Genomic DNA, 26,309 nt, shown 5'->3' with positions numbered 1-26,309 from the left:
GCCTCAGTAAGAAGCTGAGATCTCTCATAAAATCCTCCAAAGCTAGTTACGAAAACAAAATCGGCACAAAGCACTCTATAGCAATGTCAAGAATCTCAATGGCAACACTCAGATCTGCTCTGAGTTACAGCACAATGGCACTAAATATACAGAACCATCTGATATTGCCAACATCCTAGCAGATAGGTTCAGTGCCAACTTTACTCCCCTCTCACCCCCTAAAGGGCCCAGCTCTATATCGTACGAATGCAAAGTTCCTGTAATCACAGCAACACAGGTAAAAACCACACTCTCCAAAGCCAAAAACACAGCATCCATGGGACCTGACAACATCACTGGCTGTGTTCTACACAAACTGCAGAATGAACTGGCACCCCACCTAAGCACCATGTTCAATCATAGCCTCACCTCAGGCTTTGTGCCCACTGAATGGTGCACAGCAATAGTTATCCCACTCCACAAAGGGGGAGCCACCATGGACCCCGGGAACTACCGCCCCATTAGCCTAACGAGCCTGGCATGGTCAGTATTATCATGGATCTTATACACAAAGACATTGGTAATCTCCAAACTCTGGACCCCACCCAGTCCGGGTTTGTAAAAGGCAGATCATGTCTCCTAAACCTGATAGACTTCTTTGAAGCAGTCACCAAAGCTGTAGATGAGGGTAAGGTGGTTCACACAGCCTATCTAGATCTCGCCAAGTCTTTTGACACCATCCCCCACTCTGGAATTATAGATAAACTCACTAAACTAGGTATAAATCCCTATGTCACAAGATGGGTTGCCAACTGGCTCACTGACATAACCCACACTGTGAAAGTAGCAGACTCCAAGTCGGACTTCAGACCAGTGACAAGTGGAGTACTACAGGGTTCAGTCCTGGGTCCTCTCCTGTTTGGTATCTACTTTTCCTGAAGTACAGGCTAACAAAGAAGGTATTTGTCTAATGAAGTTCGCAGATGACTGCAAACTAGGAGCCATAATCAAAACTTCTAATGATGTGGACATCCTACAAAAGGGCCTCATGGGGACAGATGCCTGATGTCAAAGCCATGGCCTCAAGGTCAATGCCAAAAAGTGCATTGTCATCCCCTTTGGTAAAAACTCTGTACTCATGAGCTACCACATAGGTGGTAGTCTACTTAACACCGAAAGTGTGATAAGAGACCTTGGCACACAGGTGGACAGTAGTTTCTCCTTTGATAATCACATCGCCACAGTAGTCAGGAAATACGTCTGCGTGGCACACCTCATCACAAAAGGTTTCTCATCCAGGAAAAAAGAGGTCATTGTTCCCCTGTTGGTCACTCATTAGACCCATTATAGAGTACATCCCTTTTGGTATGTACCTCACAAGACATCTACAACAACTGGAAAGGCCACAGAAATACCTCAAAAAGAGGATTACCAGCCTCAAACAGATGCCCTACACAGACCGTCTCAAAAAACTCCAGCTTTACTCCGTCGCATATTGCCTACTCAGAGGCGATCTCTGCCTAACACACAAAGCTATGTCAAAGCCAGAGCTGTTGGACATGCTCCACTTAAAGAAATCCCAAACCCTCTAAGCTACACGCTCTAGGGACCTAAACCTTGTCACTACAATAAACAGAACATGCTGGAGGGATAGATTCCTGTCCCAGAGACTTCCCATACTCTGGAACAAACTACCTACATATATCAAACAAAGTGCCTCATTAGCACTCTTCAAGAAAAATCTTGATGATTGGATGAGAAATAGGAAATTCACCCCGGGGATCGCCTCTGTGGCTCTGCTTGACAGGAGCACAGGAAAATAACTTTCTTGGGTGGCGAAAGCCAGAGTACCCTTTTGGCTAGGCTTATATCGGCCCTAGGGCCAATAGCCTAGTACCTACCTATGAACCTATAAGCGTGTACAGAAATGTAAAAGACTGAGGAACTTTATACATTACATTGGCCTTTTAAGGGCAGCAGGCTCACTGTCAGGAAAACTGCAGGCAGTGACACATACCTCCCAAAGCTGACTGAACTGGAAGAATGGGTGAAGGTTATGGAATTCCCTTCTGTAACCGCTCAAAGAATTTTCTGATCGACTAATAAACCTTAGTTTTTTCCCACTGAATGCTCCAGATCCTTAAGTCTAATTCCTTGCGCATTACCTGCTCCATAGGCTTAAATCTAATATGCAACATCAACAAAACCTGCTGGAGAGAGAGGTTTGTCTCCCAGAGGTTGCCCCATCTCTGGAGTAGACTTCCCATACATGTCAAACAGAGTAACTCGTGGACCCTCTTCAAGCGCAACCTTGATGAGTGGATGGGAAACCACAAATTTCTACCAGGGGTTCCACCTTTGTCCCTCACTGACAGGGATGACAGGTGCTGACTGAGGTTTGTTTCTGCGGCTAAACTCTTGGCTAGGCTTGTAAGGGTTCCAGGGCATTTAGCCTAGTAACCTGCTATGATCATATGAAAACACTGGTACATTCTGAAAATAGTCTCAGAGAAAGAGCAACTCCCACAGGAAGAATCAGAAATTGAGCTGTCCTCGGAGTCTGAATCATAAATCTGAGAAGAAACCCTTTATCTCTTTGTCTTGATACCTGGGCACAACACCAGAGCAGACGAACACCAAACAGTAGCATACATATCTAATGTATTATGCATAAGCAAATTAGCAATCATCTAGTCATCGGTAAAAAGGCCTTACATTTGCACAGAATCTTGCAGAGAGGTGTATCTGCATGTTTTCAGCTAAACAATGGTTGCAATATACACCACTCTTTCATATAAAATGTCCTAAAGGCAGCACGTAGAAGTGAAAAGCAAAGGACCCAGACTTGAACCTTGTAGTATACAACAGGTAGGAGAGTATGAAGAAGAATTAATCCCACAAAAATACTGTGCCCTGATCAAGGCACTTAACTCTCTAAATCATCTCTGGTCCCCAGGACCTCTTTAAGTTGTTATAGGCAATAGCAGTCATGTGCTACATCAACAAGCAAGGGGGAACCAGGTCATAGTCCCTTTGCAATAGCTTCATGGCACAGTTTCATTCTTACAGGCATTCTGCATTCTGTCATAGCAAAATTGTGTGGTAGGCAAGCTGAGCAGGGCAAAGGCAGACATTCACAAATGGAAACTAGATCAGGGGATCCTCCAAGATTTGATCCAGATGGGGGGAGTTCTTCAAGTAGACCTGTTTGTCTTCTGTCTGAACAATCACCTGACAGTATTCTGCTCCATGACTCCATGCAAGAAGGCCTGGAAGAAAGATGCCTTTTCCTTTCCATGTACAGGAATGTTCCTGCATGCTTTTCAACCCTTTTGACTGATATACAGGGTGCTTCTGAAGATTCAGAAGGAATCTTCCAAGATCAGTGCAGTGACTCCCTTCTGGCCCTAGTAACAGTGATTCCTCCTCCTTTTGGAAATGGCCATGTACAATTACCACAAGCACCCTAACAGACTGGATCTACTCATATAAGATCAGGGTTGCTTGATACACCCTACTCCCAATCAACTTAACTGACTTCCTGGATGATAGGGTCTTAATTTCCTTTAGGCATGTTTACTGAGGATGTGTATCAGGTACTAATAGAGATAAGAAAGCCTGCTACTAGGAAATCATATATTAAGTAAAAAGCAAAAAAACAAAAATGAGCTTGAGAACACAATCCCAATAAAGAACACTGGTTTATTGTATATGTTAGCAAAAAACACTTTCGGAGAGCTCAGTGTCCCTCCTTCATCAGACAAAAAGCACTAACAACTTCCCAGTACATTTATATAATATTGTTAATTATGCAATCAACTTTAATTAGATTAAAACAACAATTGTTATAATTAAGAATTAATATTAAAATTGAGACACTAGTGAAGAAATCATATATTACCAAATGGAAAAGGTTTTCTAGTTGATGCCAACAACTTAACCAGCACCCATTCTGGGTTAGTTGCTCTCTGGTTTTACAGTATTTGTGAGAGTTACTATCCTATGGCATTTCTTACTACTTTATCAAGGTTCTTTTATCGGCCATTTCAGCATGTCTGCCAGTGGATCATCCCCTTTCAGTGCATTCTTATGCCAAAATGTAAACCAAAAACAAACAAAAAAACTGAAGCAAAGCCCAACCAGGTGTGTATCAACTCTAATATAAAACAAAACCAAAGCACCTAAATGCAAGACAGAGGAGACCAATGTTTCTAGCGTATTCTCAGTTTAATATCCACTTTTGTTCTCAAACTTTATCAAATGGGTGTCTCAGGGTATTGCCTTTTGTTATACTTACTACAGCAAAACTATTCCAGGTAAGGCCAAGGCCCCAATATACCAGGACCTTGGCTTCACCTATGTTTTCTTGGAAAAGGTTGGAGTCTAGAAGTATTCTAAAACATCAACTTGGTCCTCTGTACATGCTTTTACAGATTATAACAAACTCAATTCCTTCTTCAAGTCTAGATCAGGCTTTGTTAGGACCATTGTCCAGGGGTTCCTGGCTCCTTCTCCTTCCACCACCTAAATGGTACTAAGCTAGGATTGTCTAGCCATGTAGCTAAGGCTACTGCAGCACTGTTCAATTATGATGAACATAATACAGTTGTGTAAGTAAACTTTTAACAGTAGATATTAATATGATCACTGCTGCAGTAGCTGCTCTCTTCCTTCATCACCCTAGTTTTCTAGTGTGATGTTTACACCAAGGTATGGCCATTTACTTTTTTGTGTTTTTTCTATTATTTTTCTTTCAGGAGTCATCCTCCTCTCTTAATCATGAAAGCTCTGATAGGCTTGGCACCTAAACCTGTTTTTTTGCTTAGCTCAGTTCAAGTTGACTGATGGTTTTGGGCTTGTGGAAAGTGCCCTGAAGCTTTGGTAGCTAGATGGCTGTCCTCTCCAGTGCATTATGTAATCCATATAGCTAAGGTTACTGCAGCAGTGATCATTCGAATATCTACGTTATGGTAAGTTCATTTACACAATTGTACTTTTCATTTTAGGAACACCACTGTTATCAAGCACCTTACTACACTTGCAGACCTCCCATTAGTGTTACATGCTTTGGCTTCCAATTGTTAGGACTATTGTAATGCACTTTACATGGGGCTTCCAGATTGCAGACATGACTGCTACAGCTGTTGCAAAACTTACTTCCCTGTTACTTACTGGAAATATGGCAGTACTGAGTGAGTTGCACTTGCTGCCTGTTAGGCAGAGGATCATCTTTTACATTTTAGTGTTGGTTTATTCCATATATGGTTTGTGTCCTCCTACATGCATGTTCTGCTTGCTTGTCACTGGCTAGTCTCTGCTCAGCCTCTCATGGGCTATTAGAGGTTCTTGATTTGTGGCTTTAGTCATGTGGCATTCAAGTTTTTGCTTTTCAGGGGCTGAACCTTTGGAACATGTTACTTCAGTGCTGAAAGAGCTCCCAAGCCTGAGCAGATTAAGATGCTCTTTTAAAGAAGCTTTGGCATTACCTAGTCTTTATTGATGGCTTCTGTACTGCCCTTTTACATTTTTAAACTGCTAAACTCTATTTTTTATAGCCCAAGCTAATTGCTGTTTAATATAGTGCATTGCATTTTAAAGTGTTTTGCATTTAACTTTAATTCTGCTTCTTTTTACCATAGTCATTTATATTGTTTGACAACCCATTTCTAAGGTTTAATTTGTTTTATGTGTGCATTTTACATAACTGACAAACTACTGTTTTATTATTTATTGTTCTTTCACAATGTAGTTAAGTGACTACTTTTTACTCTTGGACTGTGTCGCTGGCTATCATACCAGTTTGCTTGCAGTATTTGGGAGTGCTGATAACCTGTAGGGACTGTTACAGTACGTTACCATCAGATGTCTGTCATGATGCTCCTGACTCAGACAAACACTCCTTTACTCATTCACCACTATTGCTTGAAATGTCTTTTGGGAACCTTCATAGAAGTCTCACTAGGTTCTTCGGTACTACCTGTTAGATGGAAGCATCTCAAACACAGTCTTTGTATACAACAGAGTGTGTTGGACAGGTTGCTTTTGAACAAATGTCTAATGTCTTCATAGGAAATGTCTGCTTTAAGTAAAAAAAAAAATCTGGGTTTCTCATACTTCTTCAAAACCACTCCTGTCTGCTTTCCTGTGAAACTTTATTGTATTCTCACATTATCTCTTTTTTTCTAAGGTATGTCTTGCACCATGGTCTTAGTAGTATTTTCTGAGTGTTTTCTTTCAGTCTGTCATTAACTGAAATCAGAGTTTTAGGCTGAAATATGTATCCTGCTCTTATCTATTACCCGTCAGTAGTTGAGCTAGCAGTAAACTTGCACCTTTTGAGTGAGCATTTCTGTATCCCACCAAATGGAGATGTACTCTTTATAATACTTACAGTAAATGCTCTGAGCTGTCTATTAGGGTTTTCATGGTTTATACTGTGTCCCTCATTTTGAGCATTGAGTTGTGAGTACTTTAGACTGGAGCGCAAATATTTTTGATATGGATTTGTTAACCCAGTAGCCCACTGGACAAAAATATCCCTTTTTAAGGACAACCTATATCAGTATTGCACATATGGTTTTACTACTAACTTGTAAATTTTATTATTTATTTATTTATATATATTTGTTGACCATGGTCGAGCACTGATCCTTTTGGATATTTTCATGACTCAGCTAAAGTACACTGTATGGTTAAGTGACTTGCTTAGGCAGATCGGTGCTGAGGGAGTTAACACTGTCTACAGGAAGGAGCTCATTAGCAACTCATAACCTTAATCCCCTTTGCTAACTAGCTCTATGAAGCAGGTGAATAATAGCTAATGTTAAAACCTCTTTATTTCTTCAAGCTCTTTGTCTCTGTGTCTGCTGACAGTTACGCCTTCCCTTTTGGTCTTGAACCCATGTACTGGGTATAATACCTTTAGCAAGACTGTTTGGTGCCCCTCCCTAAATTCAAGGTGATGATCAAAAAAGTGTTCTGTCTCATCAGAGAGGCATTTTGTACAGACATAATGCTGTAGTGTAACAAGTAGCTTTGTTATATTGTAGCAAAGATCAAGCTAAAATGATTCAAAAGCACTGATCATACCCCCTAAAACTATCACCTGCAACCATACCCTTGTTGCCCTATCCTTAATTCAGTTTTGCTGGGTGATCTAGGGACAGAGGCAGGACCCGCTAGAGGGCTACCATACCAGCAGCCATGAAGGATGATAATGAAATTAACTGCAGCATGTATAAGTGCAAAACCAGAGTAGCGAGTAATGTGATTACGCAAAGTCCACTGTTCTACATTAACACCCAAAACTTTTACTGTAACTTAATATGACAACAGTAAAAATCCTTTAATTATTACTGGGCATATTGGCTGCCTGTAACTTTAATCAGAAAAATTCTTACACTGAATGTGTAACATGCCCTTCAAATGTGGAACAATAAGGAACATGGACTTTTTAAGACTCAAAATAAGGATCATTCCTCATAGTTATGTCATTTGAGAGGTATGAGTAACAATAATAATAACAGTAATGGGATTTCTACCCCTTTATTTTTAGCTTTGCCCTGTTTATTGAGCAAAGAAGTTGAGAGCTGTGGCCAAGATTGTATGCAGCAGCTGTAACATTCTAAGAGCAGCACAGAAACACTGGTGCTGTCCAGTGTCCTCCATCATCACCCCATGGAGGTGGTTTGAGCTCTTAGATTTCTCCTTACAATGACAACATTTCTACTTTGTCACTAAGCTTGCCCTTTGTGGTTCATGTGAGCACCCCATGTCACTTTTGGGCATCCTGCACATTCTCCGTGCATGTATATGCTTCCAGCCACAGCTTAATGAGGATCACTGTTATTGTCTAGGGACTGCTAAACCCACTTCCCTAGTTTTTCCCATGTCTGAGCTGCACAAGCCTGCAGTTGCATAGTGGCAATGATTAGAAACCCCACCTCCTCTTCTCCTAGCATGGGGGAAACCAGCATCAGCTACTCACTCACTCCCCCTCTTCCCAGTCTGGTCCTTCTGACACAAGAGCCATTGTTAAAAACACACTTATGATCTTTAAAAAACTTTAACCTCACTTCTGAGTTTGTCATTTATGAATATATATATATATATATATATATATATATATATATATGTATATATTCTTCTGTGTTACTTAGAGAGTTAAATGGAGTATTTTAAACAGAAGTCATTGCATACCCAGGGTATGATTTGTAGAGAATATTTAACACGTTCAAGGAGAGGAAAGCTATAAGAACAGTAAAGGACTTTGAGCGAGCAGGACATGTTCTCTTATCTTTTGAACAGTGTTGAAGAAAGCATAAAAGAAGTAAAACATTAAAATGTGATTTTATTACAGACTGTTTCTGTTTGCAGTAGTAGAGGATCATCTGACATAGCTTTCCTTCCATTATTACTATCTTATGATGTTTACCACTTCAGGATGTCTATTTTTTAACCAGTCGTGCAGTCCATGCATCTGTATTATAGCATTCATGATAATAAAGAAAGAATGATAGTGCATTAGACATTTATTTTATTATTTTATTTCTTTAGGAACTTCACTGCACTAAAATGTATTTAATTTCCTTAGGGGTTTGGAGGATGGTACATCGGCTCGAGGCTGGGGAAGATTGGCTGCAAGATATTGTCATGATCATTGGATATGTTTACATTTTGTACTACATCAATATAGCAGCTGCATTCAGTCTTCAAATGTCCAACTGCCAGAAAGTGCAAGGCTGCATTTGCCTGCTGTAGAAGATTCAGAGAGAACCCTGAGGTTTGCAGTAGAAGCCCTTGCTATTCTACCTTCAGATAATATTTTGCCAGTTTTGCGAAGTATGAAGATCCTAGTTCCAAAGGTACCAGTTTCATAATATAAAAAGAACCTTATAATTCCTAAATTTAAAAAATGTGTAATTTTTAGCACATAATTATTATTTTTTTCCCGATGTTTGTGTTACAGCTTTGGAGCTCTGCTGAATCACTTTGTGTGGAATGTATGGAAACAGCTTGGAAAGTTATTTTAAGTCTAAGTAACAACCAGCAAGTTTTCTGGCCCATTCTGAAGGCCTTCATTCGTTTTGTATTCGATCAGCAGCTTCTTGCTGTTGATATGACACAAGGTCATCAAGTTTTTATGAAACTTAAAGAGGTAAGGCTTATGCGCACTCTTCATTTTGGTTAGCAATATGCTGTACAGTTGAAATGATTTTAAGTACATGGGGGTTGGAGTAACTGTTAAGGAGTCTACCTTACAAATACAAGGTGCAGGGTTTGGTTCTTAAATGGAATAATTGGCTAGGCTTAAATTTTTCACACTATCCACATCCACCAGCAGACCTGTTACCACCGGGGTGCCATAGGGGTTACTGCTGGGCCCCCTAGTGTTCAGGTCAAAACTAAGGGTTTGGGGCTTGTGCCGCCCGTGCCCTGGCCCAGAAATCAAGGAGCCTCAATCCTCACGACTAACACCAGTGAGGGGCGTCTCATGTATGAGGAAAGGATAACAAATGCACACAGTAAAGTGCAATTTCCCTTAAGAGCACACAGAGATCACAGTCAGTCTGGGGCTGGTCGCTCCCTTGCTCTCCAGTTCCCCAACAAGACTCCCCACTGGCACAGCTATAGTGTCCAGATCTCAGCCTAGTGGGCAAGCTAAAACCTCCAGCACCCTCTCTGTCCAACCAGTGCTTCGTGTCCCTGCCCAAGTAGCTGACACACACACATGTACACATGTACACACACACACACACACACACACACACACACACACACACACACACACACACACACACACACACACACTTTGAAAAGAGTTTATACAACCACACAGGCACTCCTGGGGAAGGCTGGCACAGGTTCTCCAGCTGTGCCCCTTTTTCCCAGACTATACAGTAGTAACAGCTGCCACCACCCACTAATATTTATCAGCTACCCAAAGGCCCTTAAAAGGGTATCCAATTATTACTGTGCGATATTATAATACAATTGGTAGTATAGCTCAGGGCTAAAGCTATTGAAGTGGCTTTGTACAATATTACCACAGGCATGCACGTACTCTAAAGAGCTTAAATTATCTCTACAAAAACAGCCACAGTTGAAAGGGTTTAAAAATGTTTAATAACAAATAGTCAAAACACAAGACAATACTTTTTATTACACAGTGCTAGTCAAGAATTCATAGATCACAGAGAAATACTTAAAATAATTCAGTAGTGCAGTTCTGACATCACAGAAAAATACTTAGTCTCATCTTTCTAGTTTCTAGCTATTTCTAAGAGAAAACACAAGTCTAAGATAAACTTACATATAGAACACGGGTAGAGTGCTGATGAGTTGGATGGTCAAGACAAAATTGCTTAATGCTCTCTGATTCTCTCTTTTTTTAAATCACATTCCTGGTTCATATTAAATCAATCTTCACACTCCCCTGGGTTCCCAAGGTAACAGAAACTACATTTACATTCTTCACCTCTGGGCAGAAACCAGAGCAATAAAGGACATTTATGCATGCAAATTCTGTCCATTAACTCTGGCCTTAAAACAATAGACAGGATGCCCCACTCTAGACTCACTGGCTCTGAGTCCTAACATCAAAGGGTCACAACATGCTTTACTTGGTCAATAGAGTGCACTGTTGTTACATTTTTTTTCCAGTTCTACATGTAACACTATTTTTACCATTTAAGACAACAGGCCTGTAGTTTACATTAATATTTGCAGATGACAGAATTATCTCTAAAATTATATCTGGCTAGGCTGGCAGCCTTCGCCTGTCTTCACAGGGCTGACCAAGTTTGTGGATGACTGCAAACTGGGTGCAATTATTCAATCCCCAAATGATGTGGAGATGACAGTGGATGTTATGAGTGGTACTACAATATTATACCCCCTCTTTATATTTAATGCTGCTGTGTCAGTTGTGGAATCCTTAAAGCTTTTGGGATCTGTAATCTCCCAGGACTTGAAGTGGGAAACCAATGTAGGGTCCATCATAAAAAAAGGCACAGCAGTGAATATACTTTCTGCGACAGCTGAGGAAATTCAACCTCCCACAGGAACTGTTGATTCAGTTCTGTACAGCAGTCACTGAGTCTATTCTCAGTTCATCCATAACAGTCTAATCATGACAAAAATAGGTTACATCGAATAGTCAAGTCTGCCAAAAATATCATTGGTGCTAGTTTGCCTTCCTTACAGAACGTGTACTATTCCAGAATCATGAAAAGGGCAGGGAAGATGATTACTGACCCTTCACATCCAGGTCAACATCTTTTTGAACTATTACCATCAGCCAGGCATTATAGATTAATACGCACCAAAACAACCAGATATAAGAACAGTTTTTTTTCCACAGGCCATCAAGTTCATAAACGGTTAACTCAGCTTATTAGGTTGGGATATTCTTTTTCCCAAGCCTACAAGGATTCTGCAGTATTGTTTACATATTGTTAATACTTGTTTCTTTCAGTTTATTTCAGTATTTCTTGCACTGAGTTGCACTTTGCACCTTGTATGTATATGTATATTTAATTTTTTGTCTTGTTCTTAATAGTTGCATGTATGTAATTTGTCTTGTTCTTAATAGTTATATGTATGTCGTTTATGTAATTCATACTTGGAGAGTCACTGAAACCGGAGTTAAATTCCTTGTATGCGGTTTTTCTGATTTGATTTGATTCTGATGTCAGTGTACTTCAGGAGGGTCTTACGCAGATCGAAGACTGGTATCGTAGTCACAGTCTCAAACTGAATGCAAAGAAATGCAGTATCATTCCCTTTGGCACAAATAATGTCCCTTCACATTATCAAATCGACAACACTACCCTAAGTACCCACAAAGTGGTAAGGGACTTGGGTTCACAAGTTGACCACAACCTTAACTTCGACCACCATGTGTCTACTGTAGTAAGTAAGGCTTTCTACGTAGCACACTTAATTAATAAAGGCATCACCTGGAGAACAAAAGAGGTTATGACCCCTTTATACTCAGCACTAATCTGACCCATAATTGAGTATAACGCCTCGTTAGGCATGTACTGTACAAAGCACCTGCAGCAATTGGAGAGACCTCAGAGGTTTCTAACAAAGAAGATCAAGGGACTGCAGCATGTGCCGTACACAGACAGAGTGAAGTCCCTGTCACTTTACTCTGCATCATATATAGACTTCTTAAGGGAGATTTATGCCTGTCTTTCAGAGCAATCTCATACTCAAACCTTATGAATTTGCTGCATGTCTGTAAATCAAACAGGCCACACATTCCAGGGACCTAAATATGGCTTGCAACCTAAATAGGGCATGCTGGAGGGACAGATTTATCTCCCACTTACTATCGTGTCTTTGGAATAAGCTACCTATTCCTGTGAAACAGAGCACCTCTATGACACTGTTCAAAAGGAACCTGGACGAGTGGATGGGGCAGCATAAATCTGTAAATTCTTACCAGGAATAGTGCCCACAACCTACCTGGACATGGGTAGTTATTAATACATGCAGTCTTTGGTATTAACTAACATTTCTACAGCATTACATTGGGATGAAATGGCTAGGCTTGAAATGACCTTCGGATCGATCGATGGCCTAGTAATCTCCTATGATCCAATGTTTATCATTTCTGCTTGGGAGAACATGCACATCATTGCCAACATTTGTTGTAAATTTCCATCATCTACCCATTTCCGTTCCACTGCAGGGCACACTTTTTCAGTTGGTTCATCTGACTCATTTCCCAAGAGGTTTTCATCTTCATCTGATCTTGGACAGCCACTATCTCAGTGTGCACAGTCAAACCATGGATGACAACAAGGCATTGTCCCTATCGTTGAATCATTGTAGTAGACAAAGAAACTAACATATTTCAAGTTTTTCTACCTTGTACTACATTTTCTTTACTGCCTAGTAGCTTTCTGTGTTATTATGCAGACATTTGTGCATTTATGCAGATATTTGTCTTCTAGATGTTGTATTATTGTTTGAGTTCATTCACTTTATGAATTAAAAATGTAATGCCATTAAAAATAACCATCCTGTTGGACTGTAACTGTCTTTAGCATTATTTTTTTTTGTTTTGTTTTGATCATCCAGTCTCAGCTAAGGCTCAGAATACTCTAAGCTTCTCCACCGATAACCAGTAGGCAGCATTGTTCGAGTGAGCCTAGCTTGGAATTACTGTCTGCCCCTTTTAAAGTCCGAAAGTAAAAATTCAGAGTTGTTGCACATTTACCACACTCTTCCAGGTCACTATTGGTACCAGTTGTAATGGGTTGATTTGAAATATCTGGACTGTAACATAGTGTGGTCAAGCATAAATAATAGATATAACCTGCATGCCCAATAAATTAAATAATGATATTGCAAAGCTGCCAACAAAAAACATGAAATAATTATGTATTCATTCAGTACTCACAAAACAATGATCCACAGCATAAACCCCTGCCATTACAGGAATAAACAGATCCAAACTGGGTGCAGTTTCCATCTCAGTGAAATGCTGAAGCACACGCACACAAATTTATTTTATCATCAAGGACAAATCCTCTGCACAACCAAGGTGTGCCATTCCTTTCTAATAAGGAAAAACTTGTTTACTCTCCTTCACCTAGAGGTTTTGCAGAGTTGATACACTGTAGCTATCTGAGTTGTGCAATTTCAAACAGAAGAGCATGTGCAAAAATATAATCTCTGTCTTTCTACATGTTAGTATCCATGCTACACATTAATGTGGCTTATACAGTAATGGAGATATGTGTATAACTGAGATCCAGCTGGCAAAATAAGGTTAATATATGCATTCTAGAAGAAAATACATATATGCATTTACTGCTTTCTACCAGAAAGTTAGGAGCATCTTTGTGCATTGTTGGATCTTAGAAATAAAAGTGACTAGGTATAGCTGGTTATTAAAAAAAAAGTTTGTCATACTTCAGTAATATAGCCACTTCTGTTACTGTCCTTACCCATAAAAACAGGCCAGGTAAAATGTCCATCGCTTTCTGTAGATTTGAGGTAATGACAGGTCATAATCCCGTAAAGTTGTTACACAGAACCACTGAACTGGAATAAGCAAGGTTCTTAGTATTTGAGATTGTAGTACTGTAGCATGGCCTTCTAGCAATGGAATGGTGATATAAACACAAATGCAGATAGCCTTTCTGTGCAAGAAAGTGCGCAATATGACTGACTTCAGGTATACATTTTCTTACATCCAAACTTTGTTTCTTGAGGGTTTCTTGACAAAACTTACTTGAGTCTATGAAGGAGGAAGAAATGAAAATGCTGAAATAGCAAACCAAATTAGATTAAAGACATTGGATTAAGAAAAAAATTATGCAGTTCTTTAAAAAAATCATACAAGTTGCATTATACTTCATTTTTCAGTAAATGTGCAGTTTGTAAAAGATATTTGTGAAATTGCATATAAAAAGGTGCACATATGTTACTGTGTATATATACTGCAGACTGAAGATGAAATTAACACTGGTGTGCTTGCATCTGCAGTACCTGAATCCTAAATCTCATTGACTATTCTACTTTAGCTCTATGTCAGAAGAAACTAGACTTCAGTCTGTTCAGAACTTTTATTTTAAATATCTTGGGCAAGATTTTTTGGATTGTTGTTTCATATTAATTTTTTTAAGTAAAGTGCTTAAATTTATTTCAATTAAAGAACTGTGTCATTCTATTTGAAATGCTTTTGGCTGATGATTTTTTTTTAATTTATGAGTTTAATGGTATGTGTATTGAATATGGTGTACTGACCACTGTTTTGATACCAGTCTATCAAAACATGACTGCTCAGATCTAAGTGCTATCATTCAGATATCTAAAAGTTGGCTTATATTTAATAATACTTAATGGTAAACATCAATAATTGTTCCTGGCTGTTTCAGAGTGGTCTGGCTTGTAGCAGTATTTGTGTGTATTGGGGGAGAGAGAGAGCTGGTACTGGAGAGTTATCTTGCATCTCCCCATCTCAAAAGTGTGTGTGTTAATTTTGGTAGAATTTCAATTAAGGTTTTTAAGATTTCTCTAAAGGTATTCGGCTTGGTCTGTGATAGGTGAAATCCTGGAGAGACTGGGATTATAACCCTGATCTGAAGTTGAACAATTTAAGCATTATTTGAGTGTGACAAGTGTTGTTGATTACCCAAGGCAGCAGCAGCATGCATTTACCATAATGCCTTCCATATTGGGTCTAAATTAGTTTGTCGCAATGCAGTTGCAGCAAACAACGGATCGTCGACCCTCATTCAGTGAAAATCGTTTCAGGGATTTGCTGAATTTACTGATGGCAAGAAAATACTTGCCTTACATCACAACGGACCGACAGCTATGCAAATTGAACCCACCCAAGTGGGGACTTCACCCCAATACCCCCTGATGTGGGGTGCTGCACCCCCATACCCCCAACTATATATACCAACTCTGAGATCACACAACTGGAGAAAAGGACAAAGTTGTGCTGTACGGCAAGTATTTACTTGTCCGCTGTAAATTCAGCAAATCACTGAAACGATTTTCGCTGAATGAGAGTTGATGACATGGTGTTCGCTGCAATTGCATTGCAACAAACTGATATAGACCCATATTAATTCAGTTGCAGTGCTGTGGAATGAGAGTCTATGCAGTGTTCATATATTACTTGGTGTCAGCAAGTGGGAGTAGTATACTTGTTCATCACATGGAAAAGGAGATTTTGCTTTGTTTCCCTTCCATAAAGCAATAAAAAGAGGAAGGCAATGTCATATACAAAGTAAGGCAAATGTTCTAGCCACCTTTGCTAAAGTAATTTTACCACAGTCATGCTAGGCAGGACCAGTATGAGCAGAAATGCAATATGAGAAAAAGCAACAAGCCATTTTTTAATACCTTTATTGAATTATCACTTGTGACATAGGCAAATTTACATTTATGCAAAAGTAATCAAAACTGTATTAAATTAACATTAACAAACATATTATACTTAACATATATTGCTATATATCATATAACCTAAGTAACATTACATAAATTATTCAATTCCTGCTCCTTTTTTTAAACAAGAAACATCTTTATTAAACCATCACTTATGTCATACATATATATAAATGAAAACGAACCACAGCGACACAATCCTAGTTGCAAGTATTTTACATCACAAACCATCACATGCTCTACTAATTATTCCTTTTGTAATGACAACTTCTGTTCTAGTTTCTTAGACTATTTCTGCATGACTATTGTTGTCTTTCTTAAAGGCCTGCAATCATCATACATCACTTATTATCTACCCAGTCATTTTCAGTCAAAACGTTATAGATCATTTAAGTCCTGCCTTCTTTTAAACCTCATTCCTTCCCTGTATGTGTTGTTCCCACAATTCCCATTTTTTCTTATGTAGTTTGCTCCTACCCTTTTCTAAAGATCTCAATTCCAGTTGTTTTATCTCTTTACTATATTCAGTACTTCTAATGTAGTTGGTTTACCATGTCTAGGCAATTCCAATTCTGTAGCAAAGCTCAGAAAAATCATCCACTCTTTGCACCAATCCGCCCACCCTGCATCTCCGACAGTGCATCCTGCAGGGAATCCTTAAAGTCCGCCAACCCACGTGCTCTGTCCTCTAACTCTATTATTTTTTTAAACATCTCTTCCTGAGCAGTCTCATGTTCAGCCAGTGTTTTCATTTCGACCTTTCATTTTTGCACCTTTATCAACTTTATCATCTCATCTGAATATTTGTTATATCTATTTTTATTTTTTTTTTTTTTACAGTTTGATGACCAGGGAAGTCCACTGGGCTTTGAAAGGCCCATTTTCACTGGAGGCCTGGGGAGATAAGCTCCATAACACAGTTACAGTAACAAGACAAATTACAATTCAAAATGTCAGAATATTATCAATAGCAAGTTAGATCCATCATTGAGGACAGTTTGTTCAAAACAGACATATAGTACATGTTACAGTGCAACTTAGTGAAATTAGCTGTTCAAAAACAACAGACATACAGTATATATTCCATTACAACGTAATGAATTTAGCATAAGTCAGCGGTAGTATAGGTCTAGTGGTAGTGAAAATTTGGCTTATAGACAGAGTGAACATAGTATAGTATATACAGAGAGTATGTTAGTAGAATAGAGGATGCAAGAGAAGAGTGGTGTGTTGTGTGAAAGATAAATTAAAAAGTTGGAACTCGGTGAAAAGCAGGGACAAATCCACTTGCAAGGATAGATGTATATGAAGGAGGGATTTGAAGTTGGTGGGATTTGCAGTGCTTCGAAGGGAGGGTGGTAGAGAGTTCCAAAGTCTGGCTATGGAGTAAGATAACAGGAGGTGGCCAGAAGGCCTAGACGGTTTATGAATTTGTAATAGGTTTTGGTTTTCTGACCAGAGTGGGTGATTTGGAATATAGGGGGATAAGGTGGAGGAGAGAGCTGGACAGCTAGAAGGTTTGAAGATGAGTTTATGAGCTGTGGAGAGTTTTAGCAGGTTTAGGTAGTGTGGTAACTCAAGCCATTGAAGAGAGAGGTAGTGATGGGATGAATATTTGGAGTTGGTGGCAAATTTGCTGATTTTATTGTAGCAGGAGTCTAACTTGGATTGTAAACCGAGTTGGAGATTGGTGAGCAGGGGCCACCATATGTGAGAGAGGAGAGAAGGTAGGTGAAGGCTAATGTCTTTCTGGTAGCTGGAGTAAGGAAGTGATTATGTCGATACAAGAGACCTAATTTCTTGTGAGTTTTTTTAATAGTGGTATTTATATGGATGTCGAATTTTAGATGATTGTTGATGATGACACCGAGGAGCTTTGTGTGAGATATGATTTCAATGGGGGTGTTTTTTCGGGTTAACATAGTGAAGGAGGGATTATCAATAGTGGAAGTTCTGGAAGGAGTAAATATCACTAGTTTGGTTTTGGTCACGTTTAGGGCAAGGTGGATGTTCTTCGTGTTTCACTGTTGCAGTCATTACATTAGGATAATCTGCTGGCAGGTTGTCCTCAGTCGGCCTGATTAACAAAGTCTTGGGTTCTGTGTCGGTTGCTGTCCCTTCTTCCATGACGTCAGGTCGTCAGGGGTATAAAACATGCAGCTGATGTCATTACCGCTGTCTTTCTTGCCGTGCGGTGCCCGAAGCAGAAGCAGTTCACAAGTGCCGGTCAGCCGACTCCTGAAATTTTCGTTTTCGAGTTTCAGAACCGAAGTCTTCAACTTAAAGCTAAGTACCCCGTTGGGGAAACTTTTTCTTGCTCCTTACCGATGTCAGTAAACGTTTATAATTGCATTACTTGTGGAAAGCAAATACCTCATAGAGATTTTCATCTGTACTGTATTCCTTGCGTAGGCCCTGACCACGACGAACCTTGCTGTCGGTTTTGTGCTTTATTTAACCAGCGCACTATCTGTCGTCGATACATTTTTGCCTCTAAATATTTCGGTTCTAGTTTTAATTATCCAGAAATGATGTCGGTTAGCCAACCGACTACCTGAATTTTGAAAAACACAAATATAAAGACCAAGACAGGCCATTGAGGTCCAAAACTGCCGACGACGCTTCTCCTAAGCCAGTCGCCAGTTCGCTGGTACTTAGTGAGGCGCTTTCGCAGCAGGCCTCTACTGAGACCCATTCGAAGTCCGGTATGCTGCGAGATGCATCAACTATGAAACCCTTGGATGGGTCCGGAGCCACTGTGCAGGCACTGGCTTCTGAGGGTGTATTCAGGCCTACAGACTTGCATATCAAACCAACTCCACCTTCAATACTAAGGCCTAAATCTCGATCTATGTCGAAAAAAACGATGCCCAGGCTACATGTTCAGACCCCTATGCCTAAAAAACAAATTATCAAAATGATGAAGACCTAATTACTCTAATCAGGGGTAGTCAAATACTATGACTCTTCTGATCAGGACTCTGGTTCTTCTGACTCTTCTAATGATTGGATTTGTCTATACCTACTTATGAGGATTCTGATGCAGAGGACTCCATTCTATCTGCTTCCCCCCGAGGATTTCTCTTTTGGTGAAACTTTACATACCTTAAGGGAGCATTTCCACTGGGAAAATAAGGAATTCTCTGATTCAAAAAGAGGCTTAGGGATTTTCTTCTTTTACCTCAGCATAGACCTTTGGCTATACCTCCTGTACTAGACATTGTTGATGTGTTTTCGGAATCCATTATGGCCCCTGATTCCCTGCCTCCAGCACCTTGTAAACCTGACAGATACTACAGGCTTCCTGAGTCCCACAAGTTCCTTTTCAAAAATCCTGTTGCAGATCCTGAAACCATTTTTCAAGGGCCTAAGGGCATTAAGGCTTCTACTGCTAAAAATCCTAGCCCTTCTGATAGAGACTCCAGGGCGCTAGATGGGGTAAAAAGGTTTATACTTCTGCAACCTTGGCTTTTATACTTCTGCAACCTTGGCTATCAGGGCTTTAAACTGCCAATTTCATATGTTAAAACATCAACAGCATATTATTGGACTGCTTAAACAGAAAATGATGTTGATTTCTGACTGTGTGGAAAATAAAGATTTACAGGATTTATTGCATTCTGCTGAACAAGTTGGAAAACATACTTTGCAATGTGGTTTTGATTCTTTAGAGGCCTCTTGCAGGGCTGCTGTTACTGGGTCTGTGCTTAGAAGGCATGCTTGGCTTAAGGAGCAATCTCTGCCTGACCATATTAAAGCAAAATTGTTGGATGCTCCTTTAATTAAATCAGGACCGCCTGTTTGGCAATAAGGGTGAAGAAGTTTTAAAAAAATGGAAGATAAAGCTAAAGCTATGCAAACTGTAAAAGATTTCTTACAAGTGCAACCTCCTAGATTTAATAGGCACTGGCCTACTAAGAATTGGTCCTTTCCAGCTTCTTCCAGATCCTCTCAAGCCAAATCCAGACACACCAAAAGCACCAGGTTTCAGTCCCAAGGGATTCTCAGACCTAAGCAATGGGGGGCCTCCACTTACAAATCTGGAAATAACAAGACCCCCCCCCCCCCATGGTAAACAGTCTCAATGACTTTCGTTTAAAATTACCAAGCACTTACATTTTAGCCGCCCCTTTGGAGGGAAAGATTGCTCTTCATGCAGAAAACTGGGAACTCATAACCCAGGACAAATGGGTTTTAAATATAGTGTCCCAGGGATACAGATTTCACTCCCACACATTGTCATCACCAAACTGGTGGCCTGACCTGCCCCCAAATCAGTGGGCAGAGGCTCAAAAACAAGTACTTTCCCTATTAAACATGGGGGCTATTCAACTGGTACCAGAAGAGGAAAAGGGGCAAGGATTCTACTCCAGGCTCTTCCTGGTACCCAGAAAAGACAAACATGGCATCCAATTCTGGACCTGTCTACTCTAAACACCTTTCTGGACATTCTAGAATTCAAGATGCTGACTCTTCACCTATTACTTCCTATGCTAGGCAAAGATGCCTGGTTGGCAACTCTAGATTTAAAAGAAGCTTATCTGCATATCCCAATCAGTGAATCTTGCAGAGGATACATACGCTTCAAAGCAGGCTACTTGCATTATCAGTTCTCTGCACTGCCCTTTGGCTTGTCTACTGCGCCCAGGGTATTCACAAAGTGGCTGACTCCAGTAATTGCATTTTACAGGCAAAGAAATATTCAAATATACCCATACCTGGACGATTTTCTAATTCAGGCAGAAAACCAGGCCATACTTCTAAATCATCTGGCGTTTGTAAAAATGATTATAACTTGTCTAGGGTACACCATAAATGAAAAGAAATCACAACTTTTACCCTCTCAACAAATTACATCCCTGGGTGCAAGCTTGAATACAACTGCCCAGATGGCTTTCCTCATGCCAGAAAAGCAAATTCATTTGGTTACTTACTTCAAACCAGTGGCCACAAAAGCCCTGCTATATCTGCAAGACAAATACTGCAAGCCTTGGGGTTCATGGCCTCCTGCATTCTTCTAATTCCATAAGCAAGACTGCATTTGAGGAAACTACAGTGGTACTTAAAAAGTCTATGGAGTCAACATTGTCACAGCCTGGAATAATGATTCCTATCAAACCTTGCCTACACCTGGAGTTCCTATGGTGGGCAGAGGCCTGCCACCAAAACAAGGGGTTACCATTCACACTACCCCTTGCCACCCAAACCCTAACTACAGACACATCAGACTATACATGGGGGGGGCTCATCTGGCATGGAAGTGCATTCAGGACAAATGGAACCCAAATCAAATGGACCTACATATCAGTCAAAAAGAAATGTTAGCTGTACAGAATGCTCTGACAGCCTTCAAGGACTACATTAATCCAGGAAAACTTATGGTAAAGACGGACAACACCACGGTTATGTGGTACATAAACAAGCAGAGGGGTACACATTCCTACCCCCTCTGCAGACTAGCCATGGCATTGTGGAACACGGCCTTGAGCTACCAAGTGCACCTATAAGCTCAATTCCTGCCAGGAAAACTGAATACACTGGCATACGGACTAAGCAGAAATCTCATGGATCCATACGAGTGGAAACTGGAACCACGGATTTTCAACATGTTGACAAGCAAATGGGGGGGGGGAGTCCAGACATAGATCTATTTGCCGCCCCCAGAACTACCAGTTGGACAAATTTTGCACAAGGACTCCTCACAAAAAAGCCTGGAAAGTGGATACTCTGTCTTTCAGCTGGAAAAACCTGTCAGTCTACGCCTTTCCCCCTCCGCCTCTGCTCTCCAAAGTTCTGCTAAAAGTCAAACAGGACAAACCAAAAATGATTTTGATTGCTCCAGAATGGCCACACCAACACTAGTACCCACTCCTGCACAGTGTGTCACAAATAGCTCCATGGCACCTGCCTCAGACACCTTCCTTACTGTCTCAGCAGGAGAACCAAATTCTGCATCCTCAGCTACCAACATTGAACCTTGCAGCTTGGCTATTCACTTAAATTCACCCTTAGCAAATCTGTGATGGATCTCATCTTGGAGGCGAGAAAACCTAGTACTAAAAAATCTTATGCTTACAAATGGAAAAGATTCTGTGCTGGAATCTATCTCAAGGAATGAGTACAGCAGCGCCCAATTTACCTCAGATTTTACAATACTTAACTAAGATGCTTTACAAGGGCCTGTATTTTTCCTCCATTAAAATCCATACCTCAGCCATTTCAGCTCATTATAACACAGAACCATCTCTCTTCTCTCATTCTCTGCTCAAGCAGTTCCTCAGAGGGGCCAAAAACTTGAAACCACCCAGGAGAGCTCCAACCCCTGCCTGGGACCTTAACTTTGTATTGGAGAAACTCACTCTACCTCCTTTTGAGCCAGCTGCCACTGCAGACTTAAAATTTCTTTATTGGAAAACAGCCTTCCTTCTAGCAATCACTTCAGCTAGAAGGATATCCGAGTTACAGGCCCTTATGGCAGTGGAGACTTTTATAATTTTTCATGCAGACAGCATGTCACTCAGGACCAGTCCATCCTTTATGCCCAAGGCGGTATCCAGTGTGGCTCTTAATCAGTCCATTCATTTGCCAACTTTCTTTCCCAAACCACAGAACAAAGGGGAACAGATTCTGCATTCATTGGATATGCACAGACAACTTAGATTCTACTTGGACAGGACTAAAACTCGAAGAAAATCTGAACAACTGCTGGTAGCATTTGCTGCAGGGGGCAGAGGGAAAGGCTATTTCAAAACAAACCATTTCTAAATGGATAAGCCATTGCATTCATTTCTGCTATAAGCACCATGGAAAACCTATCCCCCAGGGAATCAGATCTCATTCCACCAGGGCTGCATCTCCTTCTGCAGCCTTTCTCAGAGGTGTTCCTACCAGGGATATTCTAGAAGTTGCTACCTGGAGTTCAGTTCATACTTTCACCATGCATTATCATTTACCAATTTTTTTCTAAATCCAGAGCTGGCTTTGCCACTGCTGTCTTGCAGGGGCTTGTAGCTGGTCCTAATGCTGTATAAATCCATCCTCTCAACCATAGCTTTAGGAATCTACCCAAATGTAATGACTGCAACAGTGAAACACTAAGAACATAATACAGTTGTGTACACTTACCATAAATGTAGATGTTCGAGTGTATTCACTGTTGCAGTCCTGGTTACCCTCCCTCCAGCCCTATATCTCTACTTTCTGTTACTATGCTTAAAAGCCTTTTTGTTGTATTTGCTTTTGGTTGGAGGTATATATTTCTGTGTTTTAAATTTTATTTTGCTCCCCATTCGAGGGGCACCTGACATCTGGGGCAAGAAAAACTGAGGTAATAACGTCGGCTGCATGTTTTATGCCCCTGACGTCATGGAAGAAGGGACAGCAACCGACGCAGGAACCAAGACTTTGTTAATCAGGCCAACTGTGGGCAACCTGCCAGCAGATTACCCTAATGTACTGACTGCAACAGTGAATACACTCGGACATCTACATTTATGGTAAGTGTACACAACTGTACTTTGTTCTGCATCCAAGTTTCAGTTTTGCAAAGGCTAATTGAGTTTTTAATAGTAAGTCAGAGGGGGTAAAGCTTCTTCCAGTTTTTCCAGCCATTTGTTGCTTGTGTTGATATACTTTTTCAGTATTTAATTTATTTTTAACCAGGACTGCGTGTAGTTGTTTTATATCTTCCTGTAGTTTACTGGAATTCATTTCTGGAGGTTGCATTGCTTTTTGCTGAAAAGCTGCATAACTTTCCCCAGTCAGTCTTTCTTTCTCACTTTTTGTAGCTGATTTTTTTCCAGGTCCTTTGTATTTCTTGTTTCCTGGTATCCAGATGGGCTTTCGCTGGAGGTTCTCCCATGGGGACAGAGATTTTGTCGGTAGACCGTTTCCTCTTGTCCCAATCCTTACCATTTTTGACCACTTTCTTGTTGGGGGTTTGAGCCCCTGAAGTGGATTCCATATTGGGGGGGCAAAAGAAGGGATAAGACCCCTGAGGATTAATTTATTCCTCCTGTCTATCAGTGTGCGCTGGTTAAAGCCCATGCATATAGAACAAGAGGTATCTAGATGGGCTGCCCCTAAGCAGATTACACACAGAGTATGGCCATCAGTGGGAAGGAGCTTATCGCCACACTGTGCATTTTCTAAAGCCTGCTGGCTTAGAATCAGCCATAGCAGGGAAAAAAAAGAAACAGAGGAAGACCTAAGCTATCAGCCCCTCTAAACTACCAGCTAACTAAAAAAATACTTTTTATATTTGTATATTTCTTATTACTAAGGGTTGGAAAAGTAAGGAATAGGGAAAAAAGTGAGAAAATATTAAAAGCGAAGAAACTTGCAGTACCCAAAAAACACTTGGGTAACCTGGAGGGAGCTCAGCGACAGACCCCACAGCTGTTCAAGTGAGTGTCAAACGAGATCTGAGCGATGGAGGGAGAGTGGGGCATTATGGGTAGGAGACGAGGAGCTCAGCTTTCGACTCAAAGGCTGGAGTATTCGGCAGAGTCAGATCCGAGGACAGATCTGAAACCCGCAGGTTGAAGACAAATGAAGCTACAACATTATGGTAAGACATAACTTTTTTTTTTTTTACCCATTCTTCAATACACCAGTTATTAGTAACAACAAACATGTGGGTCAGAGAGGTAATGTCTTCAGGCCATAAAACAGAATTTTGTGCAGCACCACTTTCATTTCCTGTTGCACCTCCCACTGCTCATGATCAGATAACTTGGTTTTACAGTGTTTTAAACAAAGTCTTCCTTAGCAGGTGGATATTTACTGGGGTGAACTACTGCTGACTTTTGATTCTCCTGTTAATGTCATAGCTCCTTTCTCCATGGGAGCCAACTGGTGTAACCAACAGGACATAGCTTTATCTTTAATTACTGGACAGGTATGCTGTTCAGTCAGCACCTAAGCGGCAGCAAAGAAAATGGTTCTATTTAAGATTCTTTTGTGTACCAAAGAAGAAATATCAGCAGAGGCCCATATAATTAATACATTACAGAGTTGATCAAATTTTAGAATACCAACTAAGTAAGAAAAATGGTCATGATGTATGGCCCACAGACTTTGCTACCTGTCTTGATTCTACCTGCATATGTTCTAACTATGGCTGTGCATGTTGCCTATTGAAATTATTCATAGCAGCTTTGGTTATATGTGGGAGACTTCCAGTACCAAAAAACAGAATAAAAATAAAAGTCAACTAAAACACAGTCCAAAGGCTTCACACGCAAGGAACTCCAGACTGATCCAACTCGCTTCAACTTTATTAAAATAAAATAAAATAAAATAAAAAATATTAAGCACTTTCGTCCAGATATATAGGACTTCAGAATATAAAATTCGCGTTGTCTGCTCCTTTGTTGTATATGTACTCCCATCCAGTCACAACAAAGCTTGTAATAAGGCTAAATAATATTTTGAACTTTTTTAAAAAGAAAAAAAACATTTTCTTCCTGTCCATAAAAACAACAATTTAATACAGCACAGTGTAAAATCAACCTTCCTGAAAAACACTGTTGGGCTTTCCTTTGTCCAATTTTAATAATAAACTTAAATTGTTTGGGATGTCAAGTTATTTCCAAATCCATAAGGTTTAACCAAGACTGAATACTAATGTACTCATTTAACCCTGGGAAATGAGAGGCTTGTAATCTCAACTGCCATTTAATTTCCTTTACTTCTAAAAGCATCATTAAGTCTTCCCCCTGGAGTTTACTCTATCACACTGTCCAATATACCGAATTTAAACATAGAGGGTTGGCACAATTTCCTGTGTGTGTGTACAGGGCATTCAACTAATTTCCTTTTGTAATGTCATACTGGTGTTCTTAAATTCTTCTGCGAAGACACCTGTCAGTTTTCCCCACATAGCAACTTGAACACGCCATATGTTTAGCTAAATGCAGTATTGGTTTAGACTGACAGTTTCCTTTTAAAAAAGTATACTTTTGAACCTAAACTGTTGTCTGACTTTAGGTTACCTGCTTCCAGTATGTAGGGACACTTGTCACACCTGCCACATTTCTTGGTTCCATTCTTCCTTTTATCACATGTAGTCTGTTTTTCAAAACCCTGTTCAAACCATGTTTTTAAATTTTGTCCTGTTTTATAACTAAAAGTAGGGCTGTTACCTAGTAATTGGTGTATTTTGGGGTACAGTCTGAAAATATTCCATCCCAACCTAACAGTTTTCTTTACGTCATCAGATTGTGGGCATAATTCCAATACCAAGGTTCTTCTAAATTTGTCCTGTGGTTGGTAGTAACCCTTTCCCCAATAAAGGTTTGTATTTGATTCCCCATTGAGATTGTACTTAGTTTCTGGTTTCTTTTACCAGATTTCGGGGATACCCTCTTGCCACAGACATATACTCTACATTATCTAGTTCTTTTGAT

General features: G+C 40.2%; 1 protein-coding gene across 1 annotated transcript in view; it reads left to right on the top strand.

Moving 5' to 3' along the window:
- The window catches only part of TARBP1 (TAR (HIV-1) RNA binding protein 1), a 2,802,917-nt gene that overhangs the window by 1,386,949 nt on the left and 1,389,659 nt on the right, over positions 1-26,309 (top strand). The window contains exons 16-17 of the mRNA XM_044087106.1: positions 8,573-8,843; positions 8,948-9,136. Of these exons, the coding sequence (XP_043943041.1) occupies positions 8,573-8,843; positions 8,948-9,136 (460 nt within the window). The remainder of the gene's footprint in view (positions 1-8,572; positions 8,844-8,947; positions 9,137-26,309) is intronic.

This window comes from Protopterus annectens, chromosome 1.part1 (assembly GCF_019279795.1).
Source record: "Protopterus annectens isolate FY-2018-M chromosome 1.part1, PAN1.0, whole genome shotgun sequence".
NCBI classification, from domain to species: domain Eukaryota; kingdom Metazoa; phylum Chordata; order Ceratodontiformes; family Protopteridae; genus Protopterus; species Protopterus annectens.
This window is presented reverse-complemented; position numbering and strand designations above follow the sequence as displayed.